Below are 27,689 nucleotides of genomic sequence, written 5' to 3'. Positions count from 1 at the left end.
GGTAGTGAGGTATCGCGCTATGTATGTAGCTCGTGTAGTGTATGTATTGTAGTCTAAGGCCAATTTTAAAGGGAAGCCAATTAACTTATCTGTAGGTTTTGGGATTGTATCTCCCCTATTTATTGTACAGTGCTGTGTAGTTTGTTGATGCTTTATAAATAAAGCTAATAATAATTCTATGGATTCTTCACCTAAATGAGGTCATGTTGACACAAAACTCCAAAGTCAACATCTCCCTGCTAAAACCAACCTGAAATCTCATTAGCTGGCTGTAACTTCATTAAAGGTCTGTTTCAGCCAGACAGACACAATTGAAAGATTGTATATGTATCAGATATTGTGTCAGGTGAATGGACAGACTTCCTCCTATCTGTCTTCACACCTTGTACAATGGATTGAAGTGCAGATAACCTTCACCTGCTGCTGGGTCTATCTGCATACTGCAGGAGGTGGTGAACAACACAGCAGGAACATGTTCTGAGGGACACACAGGCTTCCTGTAATGTTTCAGTATCAGTCCCTGATTCTCTCCATCTCTCTTCATAGCGATGGCCAATTATCACGTGATCATTCATATCTCATGATCACATGACTGAGAATAGCCAATCAAAGATTGGGTAGCCCCCACCACCACCCGGTGGCCACTTGCAAAAAAGTACTCCACTGTTTTTAGAGCAGAGAGAAGTTCTGAGTTCAGGTCCACTTTAACGGTAGCTCTCCATTGGCCCTTGTGGGACACTCTTGTAAAGGCTAGTTATCAACAGGATCCCTGAAAGACTTAAAGGGAACCTTAACTGGGAGGGATATGAATGTTTCCTTATAAACAATACCAGTTCCTTGGCAGTCCTGCTGATCTCTTTGGCTGCAGTAGTGTCTGAATCACACACCTGAAACAAACATGCAGCTAATCCAGTCAGACTTCAATCAGAGCGCCTGATGTGCATGCTTGTTGAGGGGCTGTGGCTAAAAATATTAGAGACACAGGATCACCAAGAGAGTCAGGCAACTGGCATTATTTTAAAAGGAAAAATCCACATCCTTCTCAGTTTAGGTTCCCTTTAAGGTGGCCACTAATGATACAATTTGCTGAACGATTGATTACAAACGATTCTTCGCATGAACGGTCATAAATGATCGTTTGGGACCACTAATGGATAAAAATCTCCTAACCAATCCGATCACATTGAGGAGATCGAACCAAAATTCGGATCAATTTCATTAAAGAAAACCTGTATTGAGAAAAACCTCCCCTGGGGGGTACTCACCTCGGGTGGGGGAAGCCTCCGGATCCTATTGAGGCTTCCCCCGTCCTCCTCGGTCCCACGGCAGCGGCGAAAAAGCTCCCTGAACAACGTGGATGTAAATATTTACCTCCCGGGCTCCAGCGCAGGCGCAGTATCGGAGATAGGCGGAAATGGCCGTTCGCTGTCGGGCCGCTCTACTGTGCAGGTGCAAGTCTCCTGTGCTTGCGCAGTAGAGCGGACCCGACGGAGATCAGCTATTTTCGCCTATCTCCGCGGGAAGAGCAGTAACAGCGTCCCTGCTGGAGCCAGGAAAGGTAAATAAATCAGCGCTTATCAGCACTTGTCAGCCTTGTCGAGGGAGGATTCCAGGACGCTTCGGGGGAGCCAGCGCTTGACTGCCTGCAGCTGCAGGGGAGGGGGAAGCCTCATTGGGACCCTGAGGCTTCCCCCTACCGAGGTGAGTATCCCCGAGGGGACTTTTTTTTGTTACAGGTTCTCTTTAAAGGATACCCGAAGTGACATGTGACATGATGAGATAGACATGTGTATCTACAGTGCCTAACACACAAATAACTAGGCTGTGTTCCTTTTTTTCTTTCTCTGCCTGAAAGAGTTAAATATCAGATATGTAAGTGGCTGACTCAGTCCTGACTCAGACAGGAAGTGACCACAGTGTGACCCTCACTGATAGCGGAAAATTGAATACTCACCTAACGGTAATTTTCCTTTCCCGATGCATCCATGGCAGCACTACGGGTATTGGCCCCACCCCCCAATACCCCACAGGACAATTAACTATAAAGGTGTAACTGACCCTCCCACTCCTGTCTTGTAACTAGTACCTCACCGAACAGTGGGTGGGTCCCTCGTGCTGCCATGGATGCATCGGGAAAGGAAAATTACCGTTAGGTGAGTATTCAATTTTCCGCTTTCCCTATGCCTCCATGGCAGCACTACGGGACTTAACTAGAACAGAAGAGACGGGAGGGCAACTGGAGCAGGTAAAACTAGATTACAAGTTTAATTATTTATTTATTTCCTTTTCAAATGACAGAGGATACATTACAGGAAGATAACACTGCTCTTCCAAACTCTAGACTAGTCAAAGTAGAAGTATCAACTTGATAATGTCTAATGAAGGTGTTAATAGTACTCCAATTGGCGGCCTGACATATTTTGGCCGCTGAAACGTTGGCGTGAGCTGCCCATGACGCTGCGACACCTCTGGTCGAGTGTGCATTTATATCGTCTGGCGGTTCCATGTCTTTAGCTTTATAGGCATCCCGGATGGTTCTGGTCAGCCAGGAGGCAATGGTTCTTGAAGAAGCAGCCTCTCCCTTTCTGTATCTTGCTGGCACTTTAAAGAGTCTATCCGACTTCCTAATGTCCTTTGTAGCCGTGATGTAATCTTTAAGTGATCTAGCCACGTCCAGCGGGTGTGTCGTTATAGAATTTTCCTCACTAAATATAGGTAGTGACCATTCCTGATTGATATGAAGAAAAGTAGGGACTTTTGGTAAAAACCCTTGAACTGGCCTTATCTGAACCCTGTCTGGAAAAAAAGTTAAATAAGGTTCCTTATGGCTTAAGGCGTGTAATTCAGATACTCTCCTAGCCGAAGTTATCGCGACCAGGAAGACTACCTTCAAGGTTTTACACCATAATGAACCTTCTTGTATTGGTTCAAATGGGGCTCCGGATAAATATTGTAGGACTAAAGGGAGGTCCCATTTTGGAAAGATAGGCCTTGAAGGTGGACGAATTCTCATCACTCCAGCCACAAACTGTTTGATTAGAGAGTCAAAGGCCCATTTATGACCTGAAAGGGCGGAGATCGCAGAAATCTGCACTTTAATTGAGTGGAACGAAAGTCCTTTGTCTATACCGGATTGTAGAAAGGCTAAAACCTGATGTACTGGTGGTTGTGTAGGGTCGAATTTATTTGAGTTTGCAAATTCTAAGAAAATTTTCCAGATTCTATGATAAGTTAGGTTAGTGGTTGATTTTCTTGACTTCAGTAGGGTGGAAATCACTGAGTCTGAGCATCCTAACGTTTGTAGTCTCCTCCTCTCAACTTCCATGCCGTCAGCTTGAGGCGAGATGGATTGGGGTGTAGTACTGGCCCTTGTGACAGTAGTGTTCTGGTGACCGGGATCGGTAGAGGTTGGTCCGTTGTCATTTGTTGAATCATTGAGAACCACGGTCGTTTGGGCCACCAAGGGAGGATTGCTATTAATGTTACTGATTCCGATCTCAGTCGTCAGAGAAGTCTGAGGATTAGGGGAATGGGAGGAAAAACATACCCCGTCCGAAATGTCCATTGGGCTGTCAATGCATCGCATGCTTCCGCATCTTTCTCTGGATACCGACTGATGTATCGCGGGCATTTCCGGTTCTTCTTGGTAGCCATCAAGTCCAAATCTGGTATCTGCCAATGAGCGCATATTGTTCTGAATGCAGCTTCCTCCAATTCCCATTCGTTGTTTAAAAGAAGAAGTGCTCTGCTGAGAAAGTCTGGGACTAAGTTCGTGTACCCCGGAATGTAAACTGCCGACAAGGATTCCACTCTTGGTATTACAAGCCTGAAGATTAAATCCGCTTCCTCCATGAGAGAGTGACTATGTGAGCCCCCTTGATTCTGGACGTAGGCCACTGCCGTCTTGTTGTCCATTTTTAATACAACTGGCTTCCCCACTATCAGATCTTGAAAGTGACTGAGTGCGCAGAAGGCGGCCCTCATCTCCAGCTTGTTGGCAGGCCAGTCCTTCATACATGGGGTCCAAGTCCCCTGTATGACTTGAGTGCCACAGACTGCTTCCCAGCCTTTCGTGCTGGCATCCGTATTGATCACTAAAGGTTGTTTCGGATGTAACGGTAGACTCTTTTCCAGATTCTCTGTCGTTAGCCACCAGTTCAGCTGTCTCTTCATAAGAGGAGTCACTGCTATAGTCTGGAACAAGTCCTCTCCGTTCCATTGGGCCAAAAATCCGGCCTGTAGGCTTCTGAGGTGCCAGTGTGACCATGGGATCATGGGTATTGTAGATGACATGGTTCCCAGGACCTGAAGGCAAGTTCTTGCTTGTGTGCGAGATGAAAGGAGTAGTTGAAGTATTCTCCCTTGTATGATCGGGATTTTCTCTCGGGGAAGACAAACTTCGTTGCTTTCCGTCTTGAACCTGGCCCCCAGATAGACGAGATCTTGTGTTGGTTGGAGATGACTCTTTGCATAATTGATTAACCATCCAAACTTTAGTAAGGTGTTTATTAAAATCTTCTTGTGCATTCGGCACTCCTCGGCCGTATCTGCCAACAGTAAGATATCGTCCAGATAGTGATGTGTTCGAACTCTCTGGAGTCTCACGATCGCTATTATTTCTAGTAGTAGTTTCGAAAACGTCCTGGGGGCTGTACATATGCCGAAAGGCAGGCACACGAATTGGAAATGTAGATCTCCCACTGAAAATCTGAGGTACCTTTGAAGACTCTTCTGTATTGGGACATGCAGATATGCGTCTTCTAAGTCGATTGAAAGCATGAAATCGTGAGGTTTTACTGCCATGATTATGGTGTTTAATGACTCCATTTTGAATTTTTCGAGACTGATGTAGGAGTTGAGTTTCTTCAGATCTAAAACCGGGCGCAGATCGCCCGTTTTTTTCTGCACAAAGAAGAGCTTGGAGTAAAAGCCCTGATACTTTTCCGAAGGGGGAACTGATACTATAGCTCGCTTGATTAGTAAGTCTTGTAGATATTTCTGTAGAATGTCTATCTTTTCCTGTGAGGACGGAATCTTTGTTGGAATAAAGTAGTCCCTTGGAGGATCTTCTTTGAATGTCCAAAAGTGGCCCGAGGTTACTGTTCTGAGAATCCAGGGTGACTTTATGTTTTGTCTCCATATGTTGCTGAAGGTACTCAGTCTGCTCCCTACTGGGCCCTTTTGGACGGTCGTTTTGTCAAAAAGATTTTTTATTGCTATGCGTAGGCTGAGGTGCTCTTTGTTTCGACATTTTATTGCCTGACGCTTGCGTTGATTGCCAATTGTTGCGGAAGTTACGCCCCGGACGGTAGGACCTAGCGTTCCTATACCTTGAGGTTTGGGGCTTTCCTTGTGAATAGTTGCCTTGCTTCTTGGGGCGTCTGTCCTGTGGTAGCAGACCTGACTTTCCCCCGGTAACTCTATTTATTGCTGTGTCTAATTTTTCGCCGAAAAGTGCCTTGCCATCATATGGGATTTTGCACCATAATTGACGAGATGTAGGGTCAGCCGACCAGGACTTCAACCATAAGGCCCTCTTTCCTGTAACTGAATATAGCATAGATCTTGCTGTGCCGCGAACCACATCAATTGCCGCTTCGCCCACGAAGTCTGCCGAAACTTTAAGATCCTCTAGCTTCATAATTAGGTCCTCCTTATTCATATCTTCAAGGATTGCCTGCTCAATCCTGTCTACCCATACTCTAATAGCTTTCCCCACTGCTGTAAGGGCTATGGCGGGCCTGCAGGCACCCCCTGCTGATGTATATATCTTCTTGTAATCCTGATCCATTTTCCGATCTAGTGAATCAATAAAGCTGACTGAATCCTCGATGGGCAAGGTGACGTGTTTCGCTAGTCTAGTTACAGCTGCGTCCACACTAGGAGCAGTGTCCAGTAGTGTTGTTTGGGGTTGCGGTAGAGGATACAACTTCGTGAGCCTGTTGCCCAAGGGAGGCTTCTTTTCAACTTTTTGCCACTCCTCTTGAATAATATTCATTATTTCATCCATAACAGGAAAAGTAAGTTTTGTTTTGTCCAAGTGTTTATAATAGGTCCTCTTAGGCTTTTTCTTAGTCGTCTCCTCTTCCTCATCCGAGTCCTCCCATTCCAGAGCTTCTCGTATGGCTTTAATGAAAGGCTCCACTAACGTAAAGTCGAACCCTAAATCAACGTCTTCTGCCGCGGGTTTAGCTGCGGAAGTTGAAGGTTGGTCCTGCAAGGGATGAGTCGGAAGGCTAGCCATATAATTGTTGACTGAGTCTTGCACGGCTTTTTGTATGACGTCTGTGACGTCAACCGGATCTGATGAGGGCTCTTTCCCAATCTCCTGGAAACACTTGGCACACACCATTTTTCCGGGCATTACCGCTTTACCACATGCCCAGCAGAGTTTTTCCTTCCTACGGTGTTCCGGTGATCGAGATCTTGATCTATCTCTTGGTCTGTAATGTGGTGATCTGCTTCTGGAACGTCTTCTGTAGTAGTGGTCCCGGGAGGAAGAGCGATAGGATCTCTCGTTTCTTCTCCAGGTAGGGCTGAGGGGAGACATAGAGCAGAAGGATATCTTGTAAGCACTCCACATTTTATGCGCTGTTATGAAAACGTACCTATTATCCCCTTACCATGATAAAGATCGCTGATCTGTGAAGGGCAGTGGGGCATCCATAAAGGCGGCTAAGCAGCCACACGCTGGAAGGAAGGAAAGAGGTATAAGATATAGAGGAAGAGATAAAATATGTATAGTTCTATATCTATGTGCATTTCTTTTTTTTTTTTTTTTTTTTACCTGTAATAATAATCTGAGGCTATCTTTGTGTCAGGGTAAGAGCTCCAGACTAAGTCACCAGCTCGCTCGGCGTCTAGAAAATATGACAGCCGGCGAGATTCAAAGTGCAGCGCCCTAAATAGCGTCTGCGCCGTAGGCCACGCCCCCCGACACTCCTGCGAGACTCTTCCGCGTTCCAACGCAGAAGAGCCTATCAGGCGGCCGCCTCCACTGGAAGTGTAAGAGCGGCCATACTGGATCCTGTGCGAGGAACGCACAGGGGACGCCCTGGAGCGCACGCTTACTCCGGCCGAGATTAAGAAAAAGAAAGGGAGGAAAGGATGCCCGCGCCAGCCACCCGAGAGAGCGGCAAACTAATAGTAAGTGCCTCTAACATCCCACCACACGTTTAGTGCGGACCATTGGGGATTGGGGAGGCATAAAAAACGGACCCCCAAGACCAGCAGAACGGGGTCCCCACCAGCCAGTCTGATTTACAGACCCATGAGGTGGCATCGCACAGGGGAGGCAGACTGTGCGGATGGCTACCTGATGCAGCCGGTAAGGGGAAAAATAAAGTAATCTGCAGGAATCTCCTGCGACAGTCCTGTGAGGTGAGGGACAGGAAAAAAAGACAGGAGTGGGAGGGCCAGTTACACCTTTATAGTTAATTGTCCTGTGGGGTATTGGGGGGTGGGGCCAATACCCGTAGTGCTGCCATGGAGGCATAGGGAAAAGAAATTCCAACTATAAGGGCCCTTTTCCACCAGCGCGTTTGCGCTGGCTGAATTGCAAAGTCGCAAACCGCTAGCGATTTTACAATCGCTACGGTTTGCTTTTTAACATAGGAATCGCGGTAGGTCATTTCCACTACCGCGATTAGTTTTTTACGCGAACGCGTGGCGGAGCGATATTTGCCGCGATTTTGCTATGCAGTGCATAGCATAGCAAAATCGCGGCCGCAAAACGTCGGGGAATCGCCGGTTTTGCGATTCAGCAATCGCTAGCGTTCAGCGTGAACGCTAGCGACTGCAGGTGGAAAAGGGCCCTAAAACACTGTCCTAGAAGAAAATTGCTTCTGAGAGCAAGAACGAGATAAAAAGGGGACTTTCTTATCAGTGAGGGTCAAACTGTCAGGACTGAGTCAGCCACTTACATACCTGATATTTAACTATTTCAGGCAGAGAAAGAAAAAAAGGAACACAGCATAGTTATTTGTGTGCAAGGCACTGTACATACCCATGTCTATGTCATCATGTCACATGTCACTTCGGGTATCCTTTGATCTGATCTCATTACATCACTTATAATCATGCAAAGTGCAGGAGAAGGACAAGGCAATAGAGGGAGCAGTGAGCTGTAGTGGTGGGTGGACGCTCATCGTTAAAGCCTGGAGGAGGTGGTTTACATCGGCAGTGAAGCATACTGTCATTGTATTGTACTCCAGAGCACAGGACAGGGGGTGAACACAGTGACACGGGGGATGCAGACATACCGTGAAGCATACAATACAATGACAGTATGCTTCACTGCCGATGTAAACGAACGCATGCGTTGCCCGGTTAACGCTAATTTTCAGAGTTTAATTGCTGCACAAAGAATACTCAGTGAATCACAGATTATCTGAATGTAGGCCCCTTTTCCACGAGCAGCTGAAGGTGGTGAACTCTTCACCTGTCAACTGTTCCCGTCCATCATCCGGGAGCTTGCTAGCACGCAGCACAGGCGGTGGACAGGTGGACCCCTCCTATAGGTGCATCTGAGCACAGCGGTAGCCGTACTCAGAAGTGCCCAGAGACGGTAACACCACCGCGTGTCAAGTGTGACCGAATGCTGCCATTGCACTGCATATAAATGCATCCGAATGGCGCTTGTGGCTTTCGGATGCAATTACATGCATTCAAAAGCAAATCTTGTATGGAAATGTATGCAGCTTGAAAATGACCCAATCAAATCCTGCTGAGGTAAAATTCGATTGGCCCATTTTCAAGATGCATAAATAATTGGCATAATCCTGCATCAGAGTAGGGAGTTAGGAACACACACTAGCAGAATCACATATGAGTTTTCCACTATGGAAAACGTATATGCGATTCTACCTACCCTCAACTCGAAAAAATTTGCATCTCATTGACTATCCCTACTCTGAGTCTCCATCTGCTAAATTTGATTGGCTAAGCTCAAAGCTGCAATTTGAAATCGTGGATAATCTCTATTTAGAACATATTAGTCACTTTCTGTGTTTTGTTGGTTTTTTTTTCTCCAGCTTACAGTAAGTTATTTTGATTGGTCCAATTTCAAACAGCAGAAAATTTCATGTGAAATAATATTTGCATCTCACTGACCATCTCTGGTCAATAGAAGCAAATGCATGCAAATTTAATGGAAATGATATGCAGTTTGGAATTGGGCCAATCCAAATCCACATGAAGTGTCCTCCATATATGGATGCTGCAAACTCACCACCTGTAAGGACCTTCTGTTGATTTCTGCCCCAGACTCAGAGTACTGTGGTGAGACCTCTAGAGTGCACAGCATGTTTATAGGGCACCTGCTATGTAAGAAATATCATGGCTGCTGATTGTTACTTAGGGTAGGTAACACCAGAAGCTCTTGGCTACCAGTGTGGTGTTTTATACAGGCATTCTGTGCCCATAAAAGCCTGTGTAATGAGCTGACCGTGGTGATGGGATTTTTCATCTTAATAGAAGACCGTGGGGTGGGGCGGGGCACATAAAGTTACAGTACACTGTGATTCCTAAATCTGTCAAATTTACCCAACAGTGCCTGATGGAGGCTGTTTATCCACATTACTGAGGTACTAATTACCCCACCAGGACAGTTATGAGGTTTCCTGCTCAATGTGCACCATTAGTGGGATTATCAGGTTTGGGGAAACACTAAATCAGTATTCCCAACATTACACCTGAATTCCAGGAATACTGAAAGGTGTGGAAAGGGTATTAGTGTTTATTGGTTCTTATTGCTGTGTGTCCCTGTTCTCCTCTTCCTTTCTCTGGGACCTTTTGTAGATTGCAGCTGGATAGTGTATTTTAAGGTGCATACACACGTCGGATTTTTGCAAACGACCGGTTGTTTGAACGTCCTGTCGTTTGGACGTCAAATCGGGTATATGTACGGTCGGTCGTTCACCTGACAAGACTTGTTTTGACAGATCTGCTTGGCGGATTGTTCAAATCCAGTCTTATAAGGTGAACGACCGACCGTACACACCCGATTTGATGTCCAAACGACTGGACGTTCAAACGACCGGTCGTTTGCAAAAATCCAATGTGTATGCACCTTTAGGGCTCTGTGTCTCACACAGGAGATCAGGGTTGCATCTTGGCTGTTCCTGTTCGGTAAGCCAGCACCTATTCAGTAGGAGACCTTGGCCAAGACTCCCTAACACTGCTACTGCCTATAGAGCACATCCTAGTGGCTGCAGCTCTGGTGCTTTGAGTCTGCCAGGAGAAAAGCGCAATATAAATGTTCTGTGTCTTGACTTATTTTATATAAAAACTGGTAGATGCAGAGACCCTTGAATTGAGCAAAAAAAAAAAAAAAACTAGTGGAATTTATTGTGCCTCCCCATCAAATGTTGTTGTTGCTTTCGCACATCTAGTCAAAAACTCATGGAATGAGTTTGGGGACACAGGACAGCAATTGGATCAGTGGAAATATTACTTCACATGACAGAACCGTATGCTGGGAATACATGGTTCGTTTCTGCCGTGCGTTTCAGCTCTCGATCGTTTTTGCCTCTCGATTTCAGCTCTCGATTCAGCGTTGTCAAGCACAGGTGCCCCCAGTATGGGAATTCAGTTGAAGGTCTCCATCCCCCCCATAGGTAGCCAGGCATAGATGCCTCCAGTATAGGTGGCCAGGTGTTGGTGCCCTCAGTAAAGGTAGCCAGCTATAGGTGCCCCCAATATAGGAAATAAGTGTAGGTGCCCTCAGTATAGGCAACCAGCTATAGGCGCCCCCTTGGAAGCTGGCGCCCTGAGCGACCACTCAGGTCAAAGGCCGGCTATGCACCTCTGGATCCTATAAGGGCCCTTTCACACTGTGCACATTGCAATAAGAATGCTATGGAACTGAAATTCACATTGCACGGTATCGGTGCTACCATATAGTGAGGCATACAGAATGATGAAAGTATGCCTCACTATCACTGTAAATGCACATGTTGCCCAATTTAAATGTAACCTCCCTACAAAGCATGTTTGGAAGCTTGTGTAAGGGGGTTTTATAGGCAAATGCAGGGGGGGGGGATTACAGCTGCCCAGAATTCCCCATCAGATCAGGGCCGGTGCAGTGTCTGGGGACAGGCACAAGTTGAGACACCAGAATATCTGCAGGTATTCTGCAGCTCAGCATGGAGCAGCTGCGAGTGTATAGAGCATGGAGCAGCTCTGGGGAACTTAGAGTCAGGTATGAGAACAATCCTGTGCCCTGCTGTGTGAATGCTTCACTTTTCCCTTCATTACCAATGTCTGTTGTCCTCATTATTATCTGTACCCAAACTGCTCCTGATTGATCCCGTTGTCGATCGGGTGCAGATTGGACATTTAGGAAATAATTATCAGACCCTGTCAGTTGGATGGGAAATTGCATTATGTGTACCCAGCATGATGTCCTACCATATTATTATACTGTATTTTGCGTGGCTGAGGGAGACCTTTCAGGAATCCCCCCTTGAAAATCCTGGGTTTGCCCCTGGTTTCCATTGATGAAGAATGGCCCCACTATCTTTCTACCCCATATACCACACTATCATATGAAGGCAATTGTCTATGCTGTGAAGATACGAGATGTGCAGCACTTGAAACTACGGATACTGGAAGCCTGTGCTAGCGTTTCTCCTGCGGTGTTGCTATTAGTGTGTGAAGCGTGGGAGAAGAGGGTTGCATTGACAATCCAACACAATAGGCAGCACACTGAACACATTTTATAAGTGGTCAGAAACTTGTATATAACTCACGAAAGAATAAAGTTACATTAAAACCAAGCACACCATTGTTTTTCTTGTGAAATTCCCAATAAGTTTGATGTCACATGACGCTCTTCCTATTGAAAAAATAAAGTTGGATTCAAAATGGCCGACTTCAAAATGGCCACTATGGTCATGCTATTTTAAAGCGAGGTCAGGGGTACTTTAAGGCTGCTTCCACACAGGGACGTTACAGGCGCACGTTAGTGCAGCCTGTAACGCTCCCCCAACGCACAGCAATGTAACACAAGTGGGCTGTTCACACTGCCCACGTTGCAACGCAGCAAAGTGCTGCATGCTGTGCGTTCTAGGCGGCTAAGCCGCATTAGACTGTTTGCACAGGCTCAGTCATGTTGGGGAGGAGGCACAGGCTCAGTCATGTTGGGGAGGAGGGGAGAGCGGCCGGGCACATGGCTAATTAATATTCATTGCACTCAGTGACGTGCAGTGTTTACTTCCTGGAGCGGCCGCTCTGTGCGGCGATTGGCCGGGCGGGACCACGTGATGCCGCATGCGTCCAAGAGTATGCATCATGGCATCATGGACGCCAGAGTGAGCTGCACAACGCGGCTCACTCCGACGTCCACACCAGAGAGCACCAGGCGTTGCTTTAGGGGCACGTTATGTGCCCTATAACTTCCCCTAAACGCAATGTCCTGGTGTGTAACTAGCCTAAGACAATGCAGCATCCTACAATAGTACAACCTAGTACTGGAAAGTGTATTGCGTTATCTCTAGTACAGTGCTTCTGAGAATTAGCTTTATAAAGTCCATACCCATTTATGAAAGCTGTGGTTTGCCAAGCTCCCTCTGATGTGAATAACTTCATCTCTATCTCATGACACATCTATACAATTCTTAGGAGTGTTCAATCGAAGCAGGAAATTTGGACGCCCGCTAGCGACTGAAACGTATGGTCTATGGTGGCGCCATTGTAAACAGGGCCGAACACAATGCGATATTTATTGTATTGTGCATTGCAAATTTCACAATGTAGCTGCTATTTATAATGGTGCTTATGGTGACACCGGAAAATTATCACTTTTGCGGCATAGATCGGGTAAGATTAGGTGGGGGGGGGGGGGGGGTGTTACGGTTAGCTGTGAGTAGGGGGTGGTTAAGGTTGGGCACCGGAGGAGTTTCTGTCTGAGAATAAGGTTAGGCTTTGCTATAGTTAAATATCAGTACATTTTACGACCACAATGGACGTATATGTCTGTTTTTTGTTTGTTTTTTTTCCCCCAAAAAACTACGTAACAGCTCAAAAGGCTGTACTGTAGACTACATTTAACTGGATGTGAAAAATAGCGCCAGGTACTTCTTTTTTCTGCTCTTTCCACAATCTGTTATTTCAGGTGGAAAACATTGTGAATGTGCACATGGTCATACTTCAATTGGTAATTTTCTGTCATTTGGTTACCAAATGTAGTAACTCATTGTGAATGGAAGCCACTGACTGCAAAATTGTACAGTTGGTGAGCACCCTTTAGTAGAATGTTGGCGGTATTGGCAAAATTCAAGTGGCTTCACCTGATGCCACATGTATGCCTCCCAGGGGTAATGGTAGCGCAGGTTGAGAGCTTAGTGTATAGTACTGATGATTGTAATCTGCTAATTACGCGTACATTTTTGCAGTTACGCATACACGTAATTACAAATTTGTAATTCAATTGACTTTGTATTATCATTTGTAATTACGCATGAATTTATGACTAATTGTGTGCTGACTTTGGAGGTAAATGGCAAAGCTACTATTGCTACCAAAATTGCTACACATTAACCACCCTGGCGTTCTATTAACTGCGCCTGGGTGGTGGCGCAGCAGTTTTTTTTTTTATATAATTTTTTTAAAATCATGTAGCTAGCCTAGCGCCGCTAGCTACATGATACCCCCCTCCCTGTAGCGTCCGCCCGTACCGCTCGATCGCCGCCGGCACATACCCAAGTAAGGAAATCCCGTTCTGAACGGGATTTCCTTTAGGGCTTCCCCCGTCGCCATGACGATCGCGATGTCATCGACATCGTGACGTCAGTCTCGATCCACCCCTCAGCGCTGCCTGGCACTGATTGGCCAGGCTGCGCAGGGGTCTCGGCGGGGGGGGGGGCGTTACGCAGCGAGCGGCGGCGATCGTCATCAACACGCAGCAAGCAAAGTGCTTGCTGCGTGTTTTTTTAAAAAAATAATTTGAAAATCAGCCCAGCGGGGCCTGAGCGGCGCCCTCCAGCGGTCATGGACGAGCTGAGCTCATCCATACCGCCAAGGAGCTTAAGGAGAATATTGGGTACAAGTTAAAAAATGTTAGTTTTTGAGAAAATCAATTTTAAAAATGCGAAGAAAATGGTTTATTAACCTAGAAAAATTAGTTTAAAAACCCTTTTTTGTATTTTTAAAATCGATTTTCTCAAACTACAAGGTCTTTACAAAGTCTTTTTGAGCAATTATTGTTGTAACGGTTGGCTGATGGTGTAATGGTTAAGGGCTCTGCCTCTGACACAGGAAACCAGGGTTCGAATCTCAGCTCTGCCTATTCAGTAAGCCAGCACTAATTCAGTAGGAGACCTTTGGCAAGTCTCCCTTACACTGCTACTGCCAATAGAGCGCGCCCTAGTGGCTGCCAATAGAGCGCGCCCTAGTGGCTGCTGCTCTGCTCTGGCGCTTTGAGTCCGCAAGGAGAAACGCGCAATATAAATGTTATTTGTCTTGTCTTGTAACGTGTACCTAGTATTCTTAACATATGGCAGCACGGTGGCGTAGTGGTTAGCTCACTCGCCTTGCAGCGCTGGGTCCCTGGTTCGAATCCCAGCCAGGGCACTATCTGCAAAGAGTTTGTATGTTCTCTCTGTGTCTGCGTGGGTTTCCTCCGGGCACTCCGGTTTCCTCCCACATTCCAAAAACATACAGATAAGTTAATTGGCTCCCCCTAAAAAAAAAATTGGCCCTAGACTACAGTACTTACACTACATAATATAGACATATGGCAATGGTAGGGATTAGATTGTGAGCTCCTTTAAGGGACAGTTAGTGACAAGATATATATATACTGTATACTCTGTACAGCGCTGCGTAATATGTCGGCGCTATATAAATACTAAATAATAATAATAATAATAATATGTAGCAATGGCACGTATGGGGCTTTTCTATTCACCGCCAAAGTCGGCACAAAATAACGCGTAAATTCATGTGTAATAATGAATGGTAACTACGATATTGCTTACACTATTCCACTGAAATGTTGCATTACGATGCATAATTGCGTATTACGATGCGTAATTACGCTTGGGCGTAATTTCTTCTCATCACTAGTGTATAATACTAGTGTAGTACTAATTTTCAGCAAAGCATAATGAAGTGCTGAGTCCTATGTGTGGAAACATTCTCTCCCAACACCTCTTTATTATGTTTTGCATACAATGGTCTAATTTTGTTATTGTTAATTAACTTTTGACTTCCAGTACTAAAATACTCCTAAAATGTTTGATGGGATAAATGTTATATTTGGAAAACAGATGAGATTTAAAATGAAACTTTCCCATACATTCACAGAACAGACCTGCTGGCAAAGTGCTTATATTGCTGTATTTCCTGACCCTGTATTAGGTTATATTTTATTTTTTTATACCCTTGCAGGGGCGTAGCAATAGGGGTTGCAGAGGTAGCGACCGCATCGGGGCCCTTGAGGCAGAGGGGCCCCATGGGGCCTTTCCTAAACCAAAGTATAAGCTGTTTATTGGTCCTGTGGTTGTAATAATCACTTCTATAGATGCTTTGAACGTTAGTAATCATTAACACACTGTTCCCCATCCGCTTCTTGCACCTCTGACACTGTAGATCACCTTGGCAGGTTTTGTTGTGCCGTATCAAGTGTTACGTATAGAGTGCTTGGGGGGGGCCCAATGTAAAACTCGCACCGGGGCCCCGAGCTCCATAGCTACGCCACTGTACCCTTGTATCAAATATTCCATAAACGCATGAAATCAATTTCTGCCTATAATTGGAGTACACTACAATAAAAGATAGCGGGAGTGCAATTTAGTACATTTCTGTTTCTAATTGTACCATATTAGACCCATTCCTAATGCATGATACTTGAGAGTTCTGTCACTACCGTAGGTGTAATGTAAGGGGCCTCTCAGGTTGTAGAGCAGGGGCCCTGCAGAGGATGTAGAACTCAGAAGTGTGCCTTTTTTCAATTGTGTATTGCATTCCATTGTGTGCTCTTCCCTGCAGGAAACAATGAATGTCTGGCTACACAATGCAGTCTACCTGACCACCAGCCCCTCTTCACACCTGATCAAAAGCAGATCTCACACCCAATAACTTTGATCAGCCTGCTGAAGTCTATAAAGAGGAGAATGCTGCTCTCAAGACTCTCACACCACTTTGGAGCAGGGAACTGCACACTGTTCAGAGGACACAGGGTCGGCTGCACCTGTAGTATGGCTGGCTACAGCCAGGACTCCGAGGATTACTACAACCAGGGCATTTTCTCTCCTGGGTCCAACCAGACATCGTTCATTGACCTGCAGGGGCATTACAATGGACTTACCATGGACTCCGAGCAACAGGAGGAGCCTCTGTCGTTCTGTGTGAAGGGTAAGCGAAACCACTAGCCAATTACTGTATGCTTCTGAACTTCTGGTTACCAAGGCCTGGTACACACTTTAAATTGATTGGCCAAATTCACCACTTCCATGTTCATGGTATTCAAAATCTGTTGGCCCTCATGCTACATGGAGGTGGTAAAATTGGTCAGTAATTGGATGTGTATGCACTATAAACCCTGCTACATACTTTAAATTATGATTGGCCAATGACCAATTTTATTACCTCAATGTAGTACGAGGGTTTACGTACCCAATCTGCTCATAGTATTCAATATCTGTTGACCTGCGTACTACATGGAGATGGTACAATTGGCCAGTGATTGGACAATCATAATTGAAAGTGTACGGGGGTTTAGGATGCATACACACATCCAATTTTGATTGACCAATCACTAACCAATTTTACCTCCAAGTAGTATGAGGGCATGCACATTTTGAATACCATGAACAGATTGTGTACGGTAAGTTCTCATACTAAATGGAAGGGGTAAAATTGGCCAATCAAAATTGAAGGTGTGTACCAGGCTTTAAGTAATGTGTTGCAGGATGTCAGATTGATCATGATTTTGATTTTTTGTTTGTTTGCTTTTCTGCCCCAAAATTGATCTAAAATCTTTCGATTTGAAGGTGGGACAGGAGTGGTGGGGTAGATTAACAGCATTAACTGCATGGAGAGTGTATGTATGTATATATATATATATATATATATGTGTGTATATGTGTGTATATGTGTGTATATGTGTATATGTGTATATGTATATGTATATGTATATGTATATGTATGTATATATATATATATATATATATATATATATATATATATATATATATATATATATATATATATATATATATATATATATATATTCATGCGTGATTTGATTTAAGTGGCCTATGACAGATGCATCTACACATAGTTTGTTTAGATAAAACTTTTTATTATTTTTTTTTCTCTTCCCTTTTTACTTTGTCTGACTTTTGTGTTTATAACTGTTTTAAACAAAAGCTAGCCATACACTTCCATATGTTCCAAAAATGATTCATTTCTAAAAAAAAATAATCGATTCCTACCATACATTGCAAATCAATTTCCACTAGATTCCAGCAGGGAATCTATTGAGAATTGATTCACTTGCACTGTTCGATGCATTGCAAAGTTATAGGCCATCGATCTGCCAATGCTCTTGCCCGCTCCCAATTGTTTTCCATTTTCCATCCTGTCTGATCGATACTTTTTTTTTTTTTTTTAATTTATCTATTGATCTGACATTGTAAAGAATCCATTCCCAGCAGATGAATTGAATCTGCAAGGAATGGAATGAGAAAAGGTGTAGGCGTAGGCGAAGGTGTAGTAGATCTATATATATATATATATTCTTTTTTTTAGATTAGAGAATTTTCACCAAACACATGCATTCCAGACATTGGATTGGAATGGATGCAATCAGGGCCGGCCTTAGGTTTCACAGCGCCCTGAGCGAACCAGATTTTGGTCCCCCCCCCCCCCCCCCCATTCATCCTCTTCGCGTGTGAGCGCACCACACACATACACTAATGGGGGGGGGGGGCTTAGTAGTGTGTAGGTAGATAGGTAGGTGCCCCCAGTACAGGTTAGATAGGTAGGTACCTGCAACATAGGTTAGATAGGTAGCTGCCCCAGTATAGATTAGATAGGTAGATGCCCCCAGTATAGATTAGATAGGTAGCTGCCCCCAGTATAGGTTAGATAGGTAGGTGCCCCCAGTATAGGTTAGATAAGTAGCTGCCCCCCAGTATAGATTAGATAGGTAGGTGCCCCCCGTATAGATTAGATAGGTAACTGCCCCCCAGTGTAGATTAGATAGGTAGCTGCCCCCCAGTATAGGTTAGATAGGTAGCTGCCCCCCAGTATAGGTAGGTGCCCCCAGTATTGGCTATATAGGTAGCCGCCCCCAGTATAGGTTAGATAGGTAGCTGCCCCCCAGTATAGGTTAGATAGGTAGCTGCCCCCCAGTATAGGTAAGTGCCCGTAGTATTGGCTATATAGGTAGCCGCCCCCAGTATAGGTTAGATAGGTAGCTGCCCCCCAGTATAGGTTAGATAGGTAGGTGCCCCCCAGTATAGGTTAGATAGGTAGCTGCCCCCAGTATATATTAGATAGCTGCCCCCAGTATAGGTTAGATAGGTAGCTGCCCCCAGTATAGGTTAGATAGGTAGGTGCCCCCCAGTATAGGTTAGATAGGTAGCTGCCCCCAGTATAGGTTAGATAGGTAGCTGCCCCCCAGGTTAGGTTAGGTAGGTAGGTGCCCCCCAGTATAGGTAGGTGCCCCCAGTATTGGCTATATAGGTAGCCGCCCCCAGTATAGGTTAGATAGGTAGCTGCCCCCCAGCGTAGGTTAGATTAGGTAGGTGCCCCCCAGTATAGGTTAGATAGGTAGCTGCCCCCAGTATAGGTTAGATAGGTAGCTGCCCCCAGTATAAGGTAGGTAGGTGCCCCCCCCCGCATAGTGGAGGGGGGAGCCGCGGGGAGGGCAGCCCGACCTCTCCCTCCCTTCCTCTCCGGGCCACCCTCTGTGCTCAGTGCTCCCCCCTCCGATGCAGACTGCAGCAGAAAGAACTCACCTCCCTGGTTCCGATCGCCGGCGCCTCTCACTTGCCGCTGGTCTACTCTCTTCTACATAGTTTACCGATACACACTAAACTTCCTGTTAAGCAGGAAGTTTAGTGTGCATCAGTAACTAATGTAGAAGATACCAGCGGCAAGTGAGAGGCGCCGGCGATCGGAACCAGGGAGGTGAGTTCTTTCTGCTGCAGTCTGCATCGGAGGGGGGAGCACTGAGCACAGAGGGTGGCCCGGAGAGGAAGGGAGGGAGAGGTCGGGCTGCCCTCCCCGCGGCTCCCCCCTCCATCACGGCGCACGCACATCACCCCCAGCAGCGGCACCAGGGGGCGGAGAGGGAGTACCCAGCCGGGGCCGCAAAAACACGCAGCCAGGGGAGAGGAGCGCCCCCTGGAAGCCGGCGCCCTGAGCGATCGCACCGGTCGCTCAGGTCAAAGGCCGGCCCTGGATGCAATAGTTCATTGCCCAAAACTGCACTTGTAAAAATGTATTTTTCCACATATATATATATGTATATTTGTATGGGCCTCTGGTATTGTATTAGGGCTGGCTCACACCTGGGCACTTTTGGTGAGTCATTCTATCCCTTTGGGACCATTGTCACTGCGCATAAATCACAAACGCGCCACATGCAGCATTTTGCTGGTGATTGTGCTGTAAGTCTCATTTTCTTGATTGGGAATAGCGAATCGTGGCACAATCGTGAAATTTTGTGGAGCAAAACTGCAATCACAGGAGCTGGGCAATTGCTATTTGCATTTTGCGCTTCAAGCATGAACCAGCCCTTTATTTAGCTTAAAGCAAAAATAAACTTTGGGGATAATTGCATGTGTAGTACAGCTAAGAAATACAACTTTAATAGCCAAGTAAAGAGTCTCCGGTTTTCCAGTACAGCAAGAGAAACAAAAAAAAGAAAAATTCAGTTATCTATGCAAAAGAGCTTTTCTGAGCTATTTGGCTCACTTGGTCTGCAGTCCTGTTTTTTGAAGCACTTAAACAACCAAGAGACCGCTTGAGATAAGGATTTACTGCAGGAAAGTTCAAAGGGCTATCATTTCTGCTCTGTTTTATAGCTTAAAATGGACCTGAACCCTGTATGTATTTAGAGTTTAGCCTGTCTAATTCCCCGTAATCTGTAACTAATCACAAGTTGTAATTTGATCCCGCAACTGTGTCACCTGACTGCCACGGCAGAGATCTCATTTGTAAACACAGGATGTTAAAGGACAACTGAAGAGAGTTATATGGAGGCTGCCATGTTTATTTCCTTTTAAGCAATAATAGTTGCCTGGTTCTCTGCCTCTAATACTATTAGCCATAGCCCCTGAACAAGCATGCAGCATATCAGGTTTTTCATACTTTAAAGTCAGATCTGACAAGACTAGCTGCATGCTTGTTTCTGGTGTTATTCAGAGAAACAGACCAGCAGGGCTGCCAGGCAACTGGTATTGATTAAAAGGAAATAAATATGGCAGCCTCCATATACCTCTTACTTCAGTTCCCCTTTAACAATGTATGCTTTCATGAAAGCAGGGAGTAGACAAACTGTAGATTTTATTGCAGGATTTGTATCAGCTGTAGCAAAGAAATGGTCTTCTTTAAAGGTTATTATGCGTATCTTTTAGAGCAGAGAGGAAGTTCTGAGTTCAGGTCCGCTTTAGAAGACACCATGGTTTTAAAACTGCAACTGTGACAGTGTGATGCAATGTTATAAAAAAAACAACTATATAACTGAAAACAACTCTTTTCTTTGTTACTAATGTTCTATTAATTATCTGTACTACACATAAAATTCATTGGGCCTGATTCACAAAGCGGTGCAAAGTGTTTGCACGCCTGTGAAAAGCCCTTTATCATGCCTAAACTCAGTTTAGGCGGGATAAAATGAAACTCGCGCGAAATTCCCGCTGAGTGCGCGCATTGCGCCCATTAATCCCTATGGGTGCTGCGCGTGGAATTGCGCCATTGCGCACGCAAAACTTTGCGCGCTGGACTTTGCGGGCGATAACCAGCGCAAAGCAGTGCTAACTCAGCGGTGCAAAGGTTATCACGCCTAAAGTCTTTTAGGCGTGATAACTGAGTTATCACCGCTTTGTGAATCAGGCCCATTGTATCAAGTTGTTTTGCACATCAGGTTTGCTTGAGGGCTGGAACCCACAAGAGCGCTTTTCAGAGCATTTAGGGTGCGCTTGAAAACGCTCAGCTCAGTAATCGCTCATCAAAACTTGCACAGAGCGGTTTTGCTTGCGTTTTTAAAGTTAATGTACACTGTAACAAAAAATGAAAGGACCAATCAGACTTCAAAACTCTAATCACTACACAACCGCTGGCAAATTGATAACTTTCTAAAATCGCTCCCTAAAACGCTCATGAAATCTCTTACAAACTGTTCATACAAAATGCTTGCGATTGCGATTAGCGATAGCGTTTTGTAGTGGGTTCCAGGCTTCACAGTGGACCTGAACTCTTGCACAGGACAAAAGGAAAACCTAGAGAAATGCACCCTGTGTGTATTTAGAGAGTCTAGCCTGACTAATTTCCCCCATAGCATCTGACTGCCACAGCAGATAAACTCATTTGAAAGCACAGGCTGTAAACAATACTTCTGCTTCCATGAATTAGGAAGTAGAAACTCTGAAGACTTACCGGTATTTTAGGATTTGTATCAGCTGTAACAAATACATGTTTTTTTTAAAAAGGTTATTATGCTGTTGTGTATTTAGAGCAGAAATAAAGTTCTGACTACAGGTCCGCTTTAAGTGTGCTTTGAATGTCTTAAAGGATACCCGAAGTGACATGTGACATGAGATATACATGTGTATGTACAGTGCCTAGCACACAAATAACTATGCTGTGTTCCTTTTTTTTTCTTTCTCTGCCCGAAAGAGTTAAATATCAGGTATGTAAGTGGCTGACTGAGTCTTGACTCGGACAGGAAGGGACTACAGTGTGACCCTCACTGATAAGAAATTCCAACTATAAAACACTTTCCTAGCAGAAAATGGCTTCTGAGAGCAAGAAAGAGATAAAAAGGGGAATTTCTTGTCCGTGAGGGTCACACAGTAATCACTTCCTGTCTGAGTCTGGACAGCCACTTGCATACCAGATATTTAACTTTCTGGCAGAGAAAGGAAAAAAAGGAACACAGCATAGTTATTTGTGTGCTAGGCACTGTACATACCCATGTCTATCTCATTATGTCACATGGGGTATCCTTTAATGAGTTGGTGATCAATCAAATACAATTACACTACAGATTCTTGCCACACCCCCAATTATGTATGTATACATGTGGCATGCAGTGCCCAGGCTAAGCTGCTAATCTTGCCTTATTCTGGTACTTATAGTACACCGCACCCTTCTGCACACTTTTGTATGTTTTTATGGCAATTAGTAATCTGACCCTCGGTAATTACCCCCAAGTAGCAATGAATGGAGAGTGCTCAAAGGTGCTGCTGAATGGACAGCCTGCTCTTTGATTTGCATTGCTCTAATAAACATGTTCTGAAACCAAGACTCCTGTACTCCCACTAAAACCAATGGTGGTCTCTACTTTTTAGCGGACTGCTACTTTTTAGGATCGAATTCCAGCCAGGGCACTATCTGGATAAAGTCCTGTACAGCGATCAGCAAAACGCTACCAAAGTGCTCAGTGTGAACTAGCATTTAGACTAAGAGGCACCTCAGGGCCCGACACCTTCATCTCTAGTTATCTGGCTTGCAGTAACTGCCATGTATCCAGGGCCGGATTTCTGGCAAGGCCACCTAGGCCATGGCCTAGGGCACCAGAAATGTAGGGGCGGCTCAGTGAGGGGCAGTAAAGCTGTTCTATGGAGCCATGCCTATCTACAAGGGCATCTTTAACCTTTGAACGCTCTGTCCTGTACTTTTGTCATCCCTGCAAGACCTGTAAGCCCTGTCCTGCAGGTAACATCAGCCTAACTCTCATGGTGACACAATGGGTCCATCATTAATGAGATTGCAAACATAAAAGTTCTTAAGAAAACATAACATATCTATACGCATATTACTAAAATAGTTATTGTCTGTGGCATCCAATGATGGAGAGTAAGAATAATTCTCATTGGGACACACAGAGATAACAACCATACAGACGGTATAGTTGGCCTTGGGCGGTAAAATGTTCAAATCCGGCCCTGCATGTATCCCCTTCTCTTACTTCTCTCTGCTGCAAACACATTGGCCTCAATTCTGGTAGCTATGTGAGGTAAATATTTTTTTGTAGGTAAAATACCTCATGAGGTATTTTCTTCTTCTGCAGCTTCTGCTTCTTCTGCTTATTTTGCTTCTGCTGCTTCTTCTCCTCCCCCCCCCCCCCCCCCCCGCCCCATTGTAAAAGATTTTTCTCCATTTTTGAACTGGAAGTAAAACATGAGGTAAATGCATAAAGTGAGGTAAAACATGAGGCATTTTGGCGGTAATTCTTCCATAAGTTAGGATAGTCTTTGGAAGATATTTTTAAAGGGACTCCGAGCAGTGCAGAAACTATGGAAAGATGCACATCATTTTAAAGCTCTTTCTCCTCTTTCCAATGATATATAAACCGCCACCCTAGGCCTTTTAGTTTTCGCTATTTTCGCGATTGAAAATAGAGAAAACTAAAAGGCGTAGGGCAACGATTTAGGTGTCGTCAGAAAGAGGAGAAAGGGAGCTTTAAAATATCCATCTTTCCATAGTTATATTGTATTACACAGGGAGACTTTTTGTCAGTCAGCAGCTGCATTCAGCAGAATGGAGCTGCTGACACTGGGGAAAGTGTCGTCCTGTGTAATACAATATAACTATGGCTTGATGGATATCATTTTAAAGCTCTCTTTCTCCTCTTTCTGACGACACCTAAATCGTTGCCCTACGCCTTTTAGTTTTCTCTATTTTCGCGATCGAAATCGCGGCCGCGGCAATTTCAATCGCGAAAATAGCGAAAACTAAGACGTAGAGTGGTGGTTTATATATCATTGGAAAGAGGAGAAAGAGAGCTTTAAAATGATATGCATCTTTCCATAGTTTCTGCACTGCTCGGAGTCCCTTTAAGGGGAAGGTGTATTTGATTATGTAGCAACCTATGAAAAGTATATTTATTGGCAGAGGCGGGACAAGGTCCTCCAGCACCCAAGGCTGAGACACCAAAGTGCGCCCCTCCATCCCTCCCATCCCAGCCGTCACACACTGATTGCTATTAGACTAAGAGGTGCCACAGGGCCCACAACCTCCCCAACACCTTAATATCTAGTTATCTGGCTTGCAGTCACTGCTATGTATCCTCTTTTCTTATTTCTTTCTGCTTCAAACACAATTAGGAATGACAGCTGAATGAATTGTGCGCCCCCTCCTACACTGCGCCCTGAGGCTGGAGCCTCTCCAGCCTATGCCTCGGCCCCGCCCTGTTTATTGGCATCCTTTTATTAAAAAAAAATAAATAAAAATCCAGTAAGTATTTGGAGTTTTATTTCTACTATTCGTTTCTATTACACAGCCTGAATAGGAACTCCACTAAAAGCTGCAAAATGCATACAAATTTACTTTACCTCCAGGCACAGGCAGGTTTTAAACTGATCGCTGAATTATGTGCTAACATGCCCCCTAATTTTCATGAGAATAGCTATTTTTGGTAAAATTAATGCAAATTACCCCATGAATTACCTCATGATTTACCTCATGAGGTAAAACATGACTAAAACCTACCAGAATTGCTAAATGTCATTACCTCATGAGGTAAATTCTCACATGAGGTCACTTGTATGATAACCCTTCCAGAATTGAGGGTATTGTAGTATAAATTTGTTGCAAATGACTTTTTAGGTATTTATTGAACTATGGAAAAGCCTACAGATTCTTTGTTTTTTGGCCTCTTAACACCTTATGTCAATTGAATATCTATGGGTGCATCCAACCTCTGCCAGACCTGTCTCAGGAAGTGTGGGGGAGGAGGATAGCGGACTACACTGGCTCACTTCTACAAAGATCACTATTGTATTTATATCCCTCTGAGCAGCGGCGTAACTATAAATCATTACCTCGCCCCTCCCTTCCCCATCAAAATTTTTATGGATCCCCTCAATATTCACACCCCTCTCTTGCCAACCCCTTGTGACTCTCACAGCCTGGGGGCCCATTTTGCAAGGGTCATAAAACAAGTATAGACTTTTTAACCTCCACATCCATAACAAGCGTAGCCACAAAAACTCTCGATCTGAAGGATGGACCGCTTTATCAGAGGAAGTAAATGAGTATTTGTGAGGACCCCTTACAGCTCTGGGCCCACCTGCAGTCGCAGGGGCTTCTCCCCTCTAGTTACGCCCCTGCCTCTAAAATAAGGCAGCATGTTTATTTCCACTTCCTATTGCCTTCCTAGTGAGTTGCATAAAATGCATACCTATTACGTATGCATCTTGTATAGGCGAACTGTAAACGCATTAAGCTGCGAGAATAACGCATGTAGGGGGGAACGCAAATGCACTAAACACACATGACAGAAAACAAGACCTTTTACGCACTGCCAGGTGTGTTCCCAGCCTCAAGAATACCCTGATTAAATCAGCAGGTGGAGTTCCAGGAAAATAAACCTATATATCAATATTTTTATTGCCATTTTGATACTTTTATGTTCTAGATAGATGATAAAAGTAAAATGTGACCATACTAAAAGTTTTGCAATGAATAAACTTAATGCCATTTTATTACAGAAGAGATGGTAGAACTAGAATCCACCCAGAACGAGTGCTCGAGCCAATCAGGAGCTCTTCTGAAAAATGTGCCGGAGTGTTTTGGGGACCTGTGTTCCAGCCCGTCCCTGAATGATGCAGCCCTGAGCCAGCCGGTGGCGGTCCCTGCTCCGATGGTCCTAGAACAAGTGGATAACGCTGCGTCGCAGCGCAGGAGGAGGACGGTGTACAGCCAGGAGCAGCTGGACATTCTGGAAGCCTTTTTCAGAAATAACAGATATCCAGATATGCACCAGAGAGAAGAGCTAGCCAGGCGCATATTAATAGCGGAATCCCGCATCCAAGTAAGTGCCAGAAGTATTGCATTTTATCTCCCTTTGTTATAATGGCTCCTGCAACTTGTAAGAACAAGTCAAAAAATGTTTTCCCAAAAAGACATTTGAATTTTTTAAAGTAGATTTTCGTAAAAAAAACTACAAAGTAGGATTTTTTTTTTTTTAACTCTGATAAATGACGTTTTGCAGTGGTACACTATACCATATAGTGACTTCTGGGAAATTGTCACATTACGCTCAGAGCAGGATCATCCACAAGGCAACTTGGGCAAGTGCCAGGGGCGTAGCAATAGGGGGTGCAGAGGTAGCGACCGCATCGGGGCCCTTGGGCCAGAGAGGCCCCGTAGGGCCCTCCCTGAATTGCAGTATCAGCTCTCTATTGGTCCTGTGCTCATAATAATCACTTCTATAGATACTTTGAATAGTGGTAATCATTAACAAACTGCTCCCCATTCCCTTCTTGCACCTCTGACACTGTAGTTGCCATTGGCAGGTTTTGGCGCAACGTATCAATTGATAAGTATGAAGATTGCTTGGGGGGCCCCCATGTAAAACTTGCATCGGGGCCCACAGCTCCTAAGCTACGCCACTGGCAAGTGCCTAGGGCCTGATAGGCTGCCATGGGAGCTGATAAAAATTGGAGCATCCCAGCTGTATTTTCAGCTAGTAGTAAAACTGTCACATGATTTTCGTCCGGGATTTGTAACAGTTAACAATAAACCCTGTCTGTTCTATATAAAAATAGTATTAAAAATGTGCTAGCGGTTACCTGCATTTAATATAAGAAGTTTTGCCACCTTGATCATCTTTAGTAGTTATGATCTTGATGCTACTCTTGGTTTATCACGAATGCTTAAGCAGCTCCCAGACCTGTTTATTCCCTAGGAAACTTTGGGACTGGCGGCTTCAGTCCTGAATCTAATCCCAGAAGTAATCAGAACTACACTTCCCTTTTTCATCCTGGTGGTTTTTAGATCTATTTTATAGTTTTTGTTTTTATAATTTGTAGTTTTTTTTTCTTTTGGCACAGGTGTGGTTCCAGAACCGCCGTGGGAAGGCCAAGCGAGAAAATGGGAAGCCGCCTTACTTTGCAAGACCATTCATGCACTACAACAATGTCCAGCAACAAGTTGTGTGTCCCTCACCACAAACTCCTAACCATCCAATGGCTGCCCCGATACAAGAAGTCGTGCTATCTCCACATCAGGAGCAAAGACTAATAAACTTGTCACAACAGAGGTTTAAATTGCCTGAAGATTCAATGGGTTTCCAGAAGTATCTCTGGAATGTTCCTCAAGAGAGGTCCATCATGCATCTTTCCTCAAATGCTTACCAACAGAGTTCAAAACTTGAGGGGGAGCAGCACACGTACAGAAATTCCACCGCTACTCGAAGACTAAACCCAATGGACATGAATAAAAAGCCGCACAAATTTCCAGTAGCAAACTATATGGGAAATTTTAATTATTCACCCAACAAAACAATTAGTCAAACAACCAGCATCCCAATAAGTAAGCATCATGCAGGTCAAAATCAGTGTGTGGAGAATACTTTCCCTGGGCAAACTCCATACCCTGAGTCCAAATGCGTTAATTATTTCTGCCCAAAAAGTTCCCCTGAGTCAGACTCTGGGGTCAGTGACCACTCGCCAACTTCATGTTGTGATTCTAAGGAACACACACCCCCAATTTTTCTCAAGCTATGA

General features: G+C 44.7%; 1 protein-coding gene across 1 annotated transcript; it reads left to right on the top strand.

Moving 5' to 3' along the window:
- LOC137504858 (homeobox protein Mix.2-like) lies at positions 1–27,689 on the top strand. The gene is made up of 4 exons (XM_068233450.1): positions 1–21; positions 15,991–16,356; positions 25,671–25,993; positions 27,015–27,689. The coding sequence occupies exons 2-4, from the start codon at positions 16,116–16,118 to the stop codon at positions 27,687–27,689; spliced, it is 1,239 nt and encodes a 412-aa protein (XP_068089551.1). The 5' UTR covers positions 1–21; positions 15,991–16,115.

The sequence above is a fragment of the Hyperolius riggenbachi genome, chromosome 4, assembly GCF_040937935.1.
Source record: "Hyperolius riggenbachi isolate aHypRig1 chromosome 4, aHypRig1.pri, whole genome shotgun sequence".
NCBI classification, from domain to species: domain Eukaryota; kingdom Metazoa; phylum Chordata; class Amphibia; order Anura; family Hyperoliidae; genus Hyperolius; species Hyperolius riggenbachi.
The sequence above is the reverse complement of the archived record's forward strand: the minus strand, read 5'-3'. Positions and strand labels throughout refer to the sequence as shown.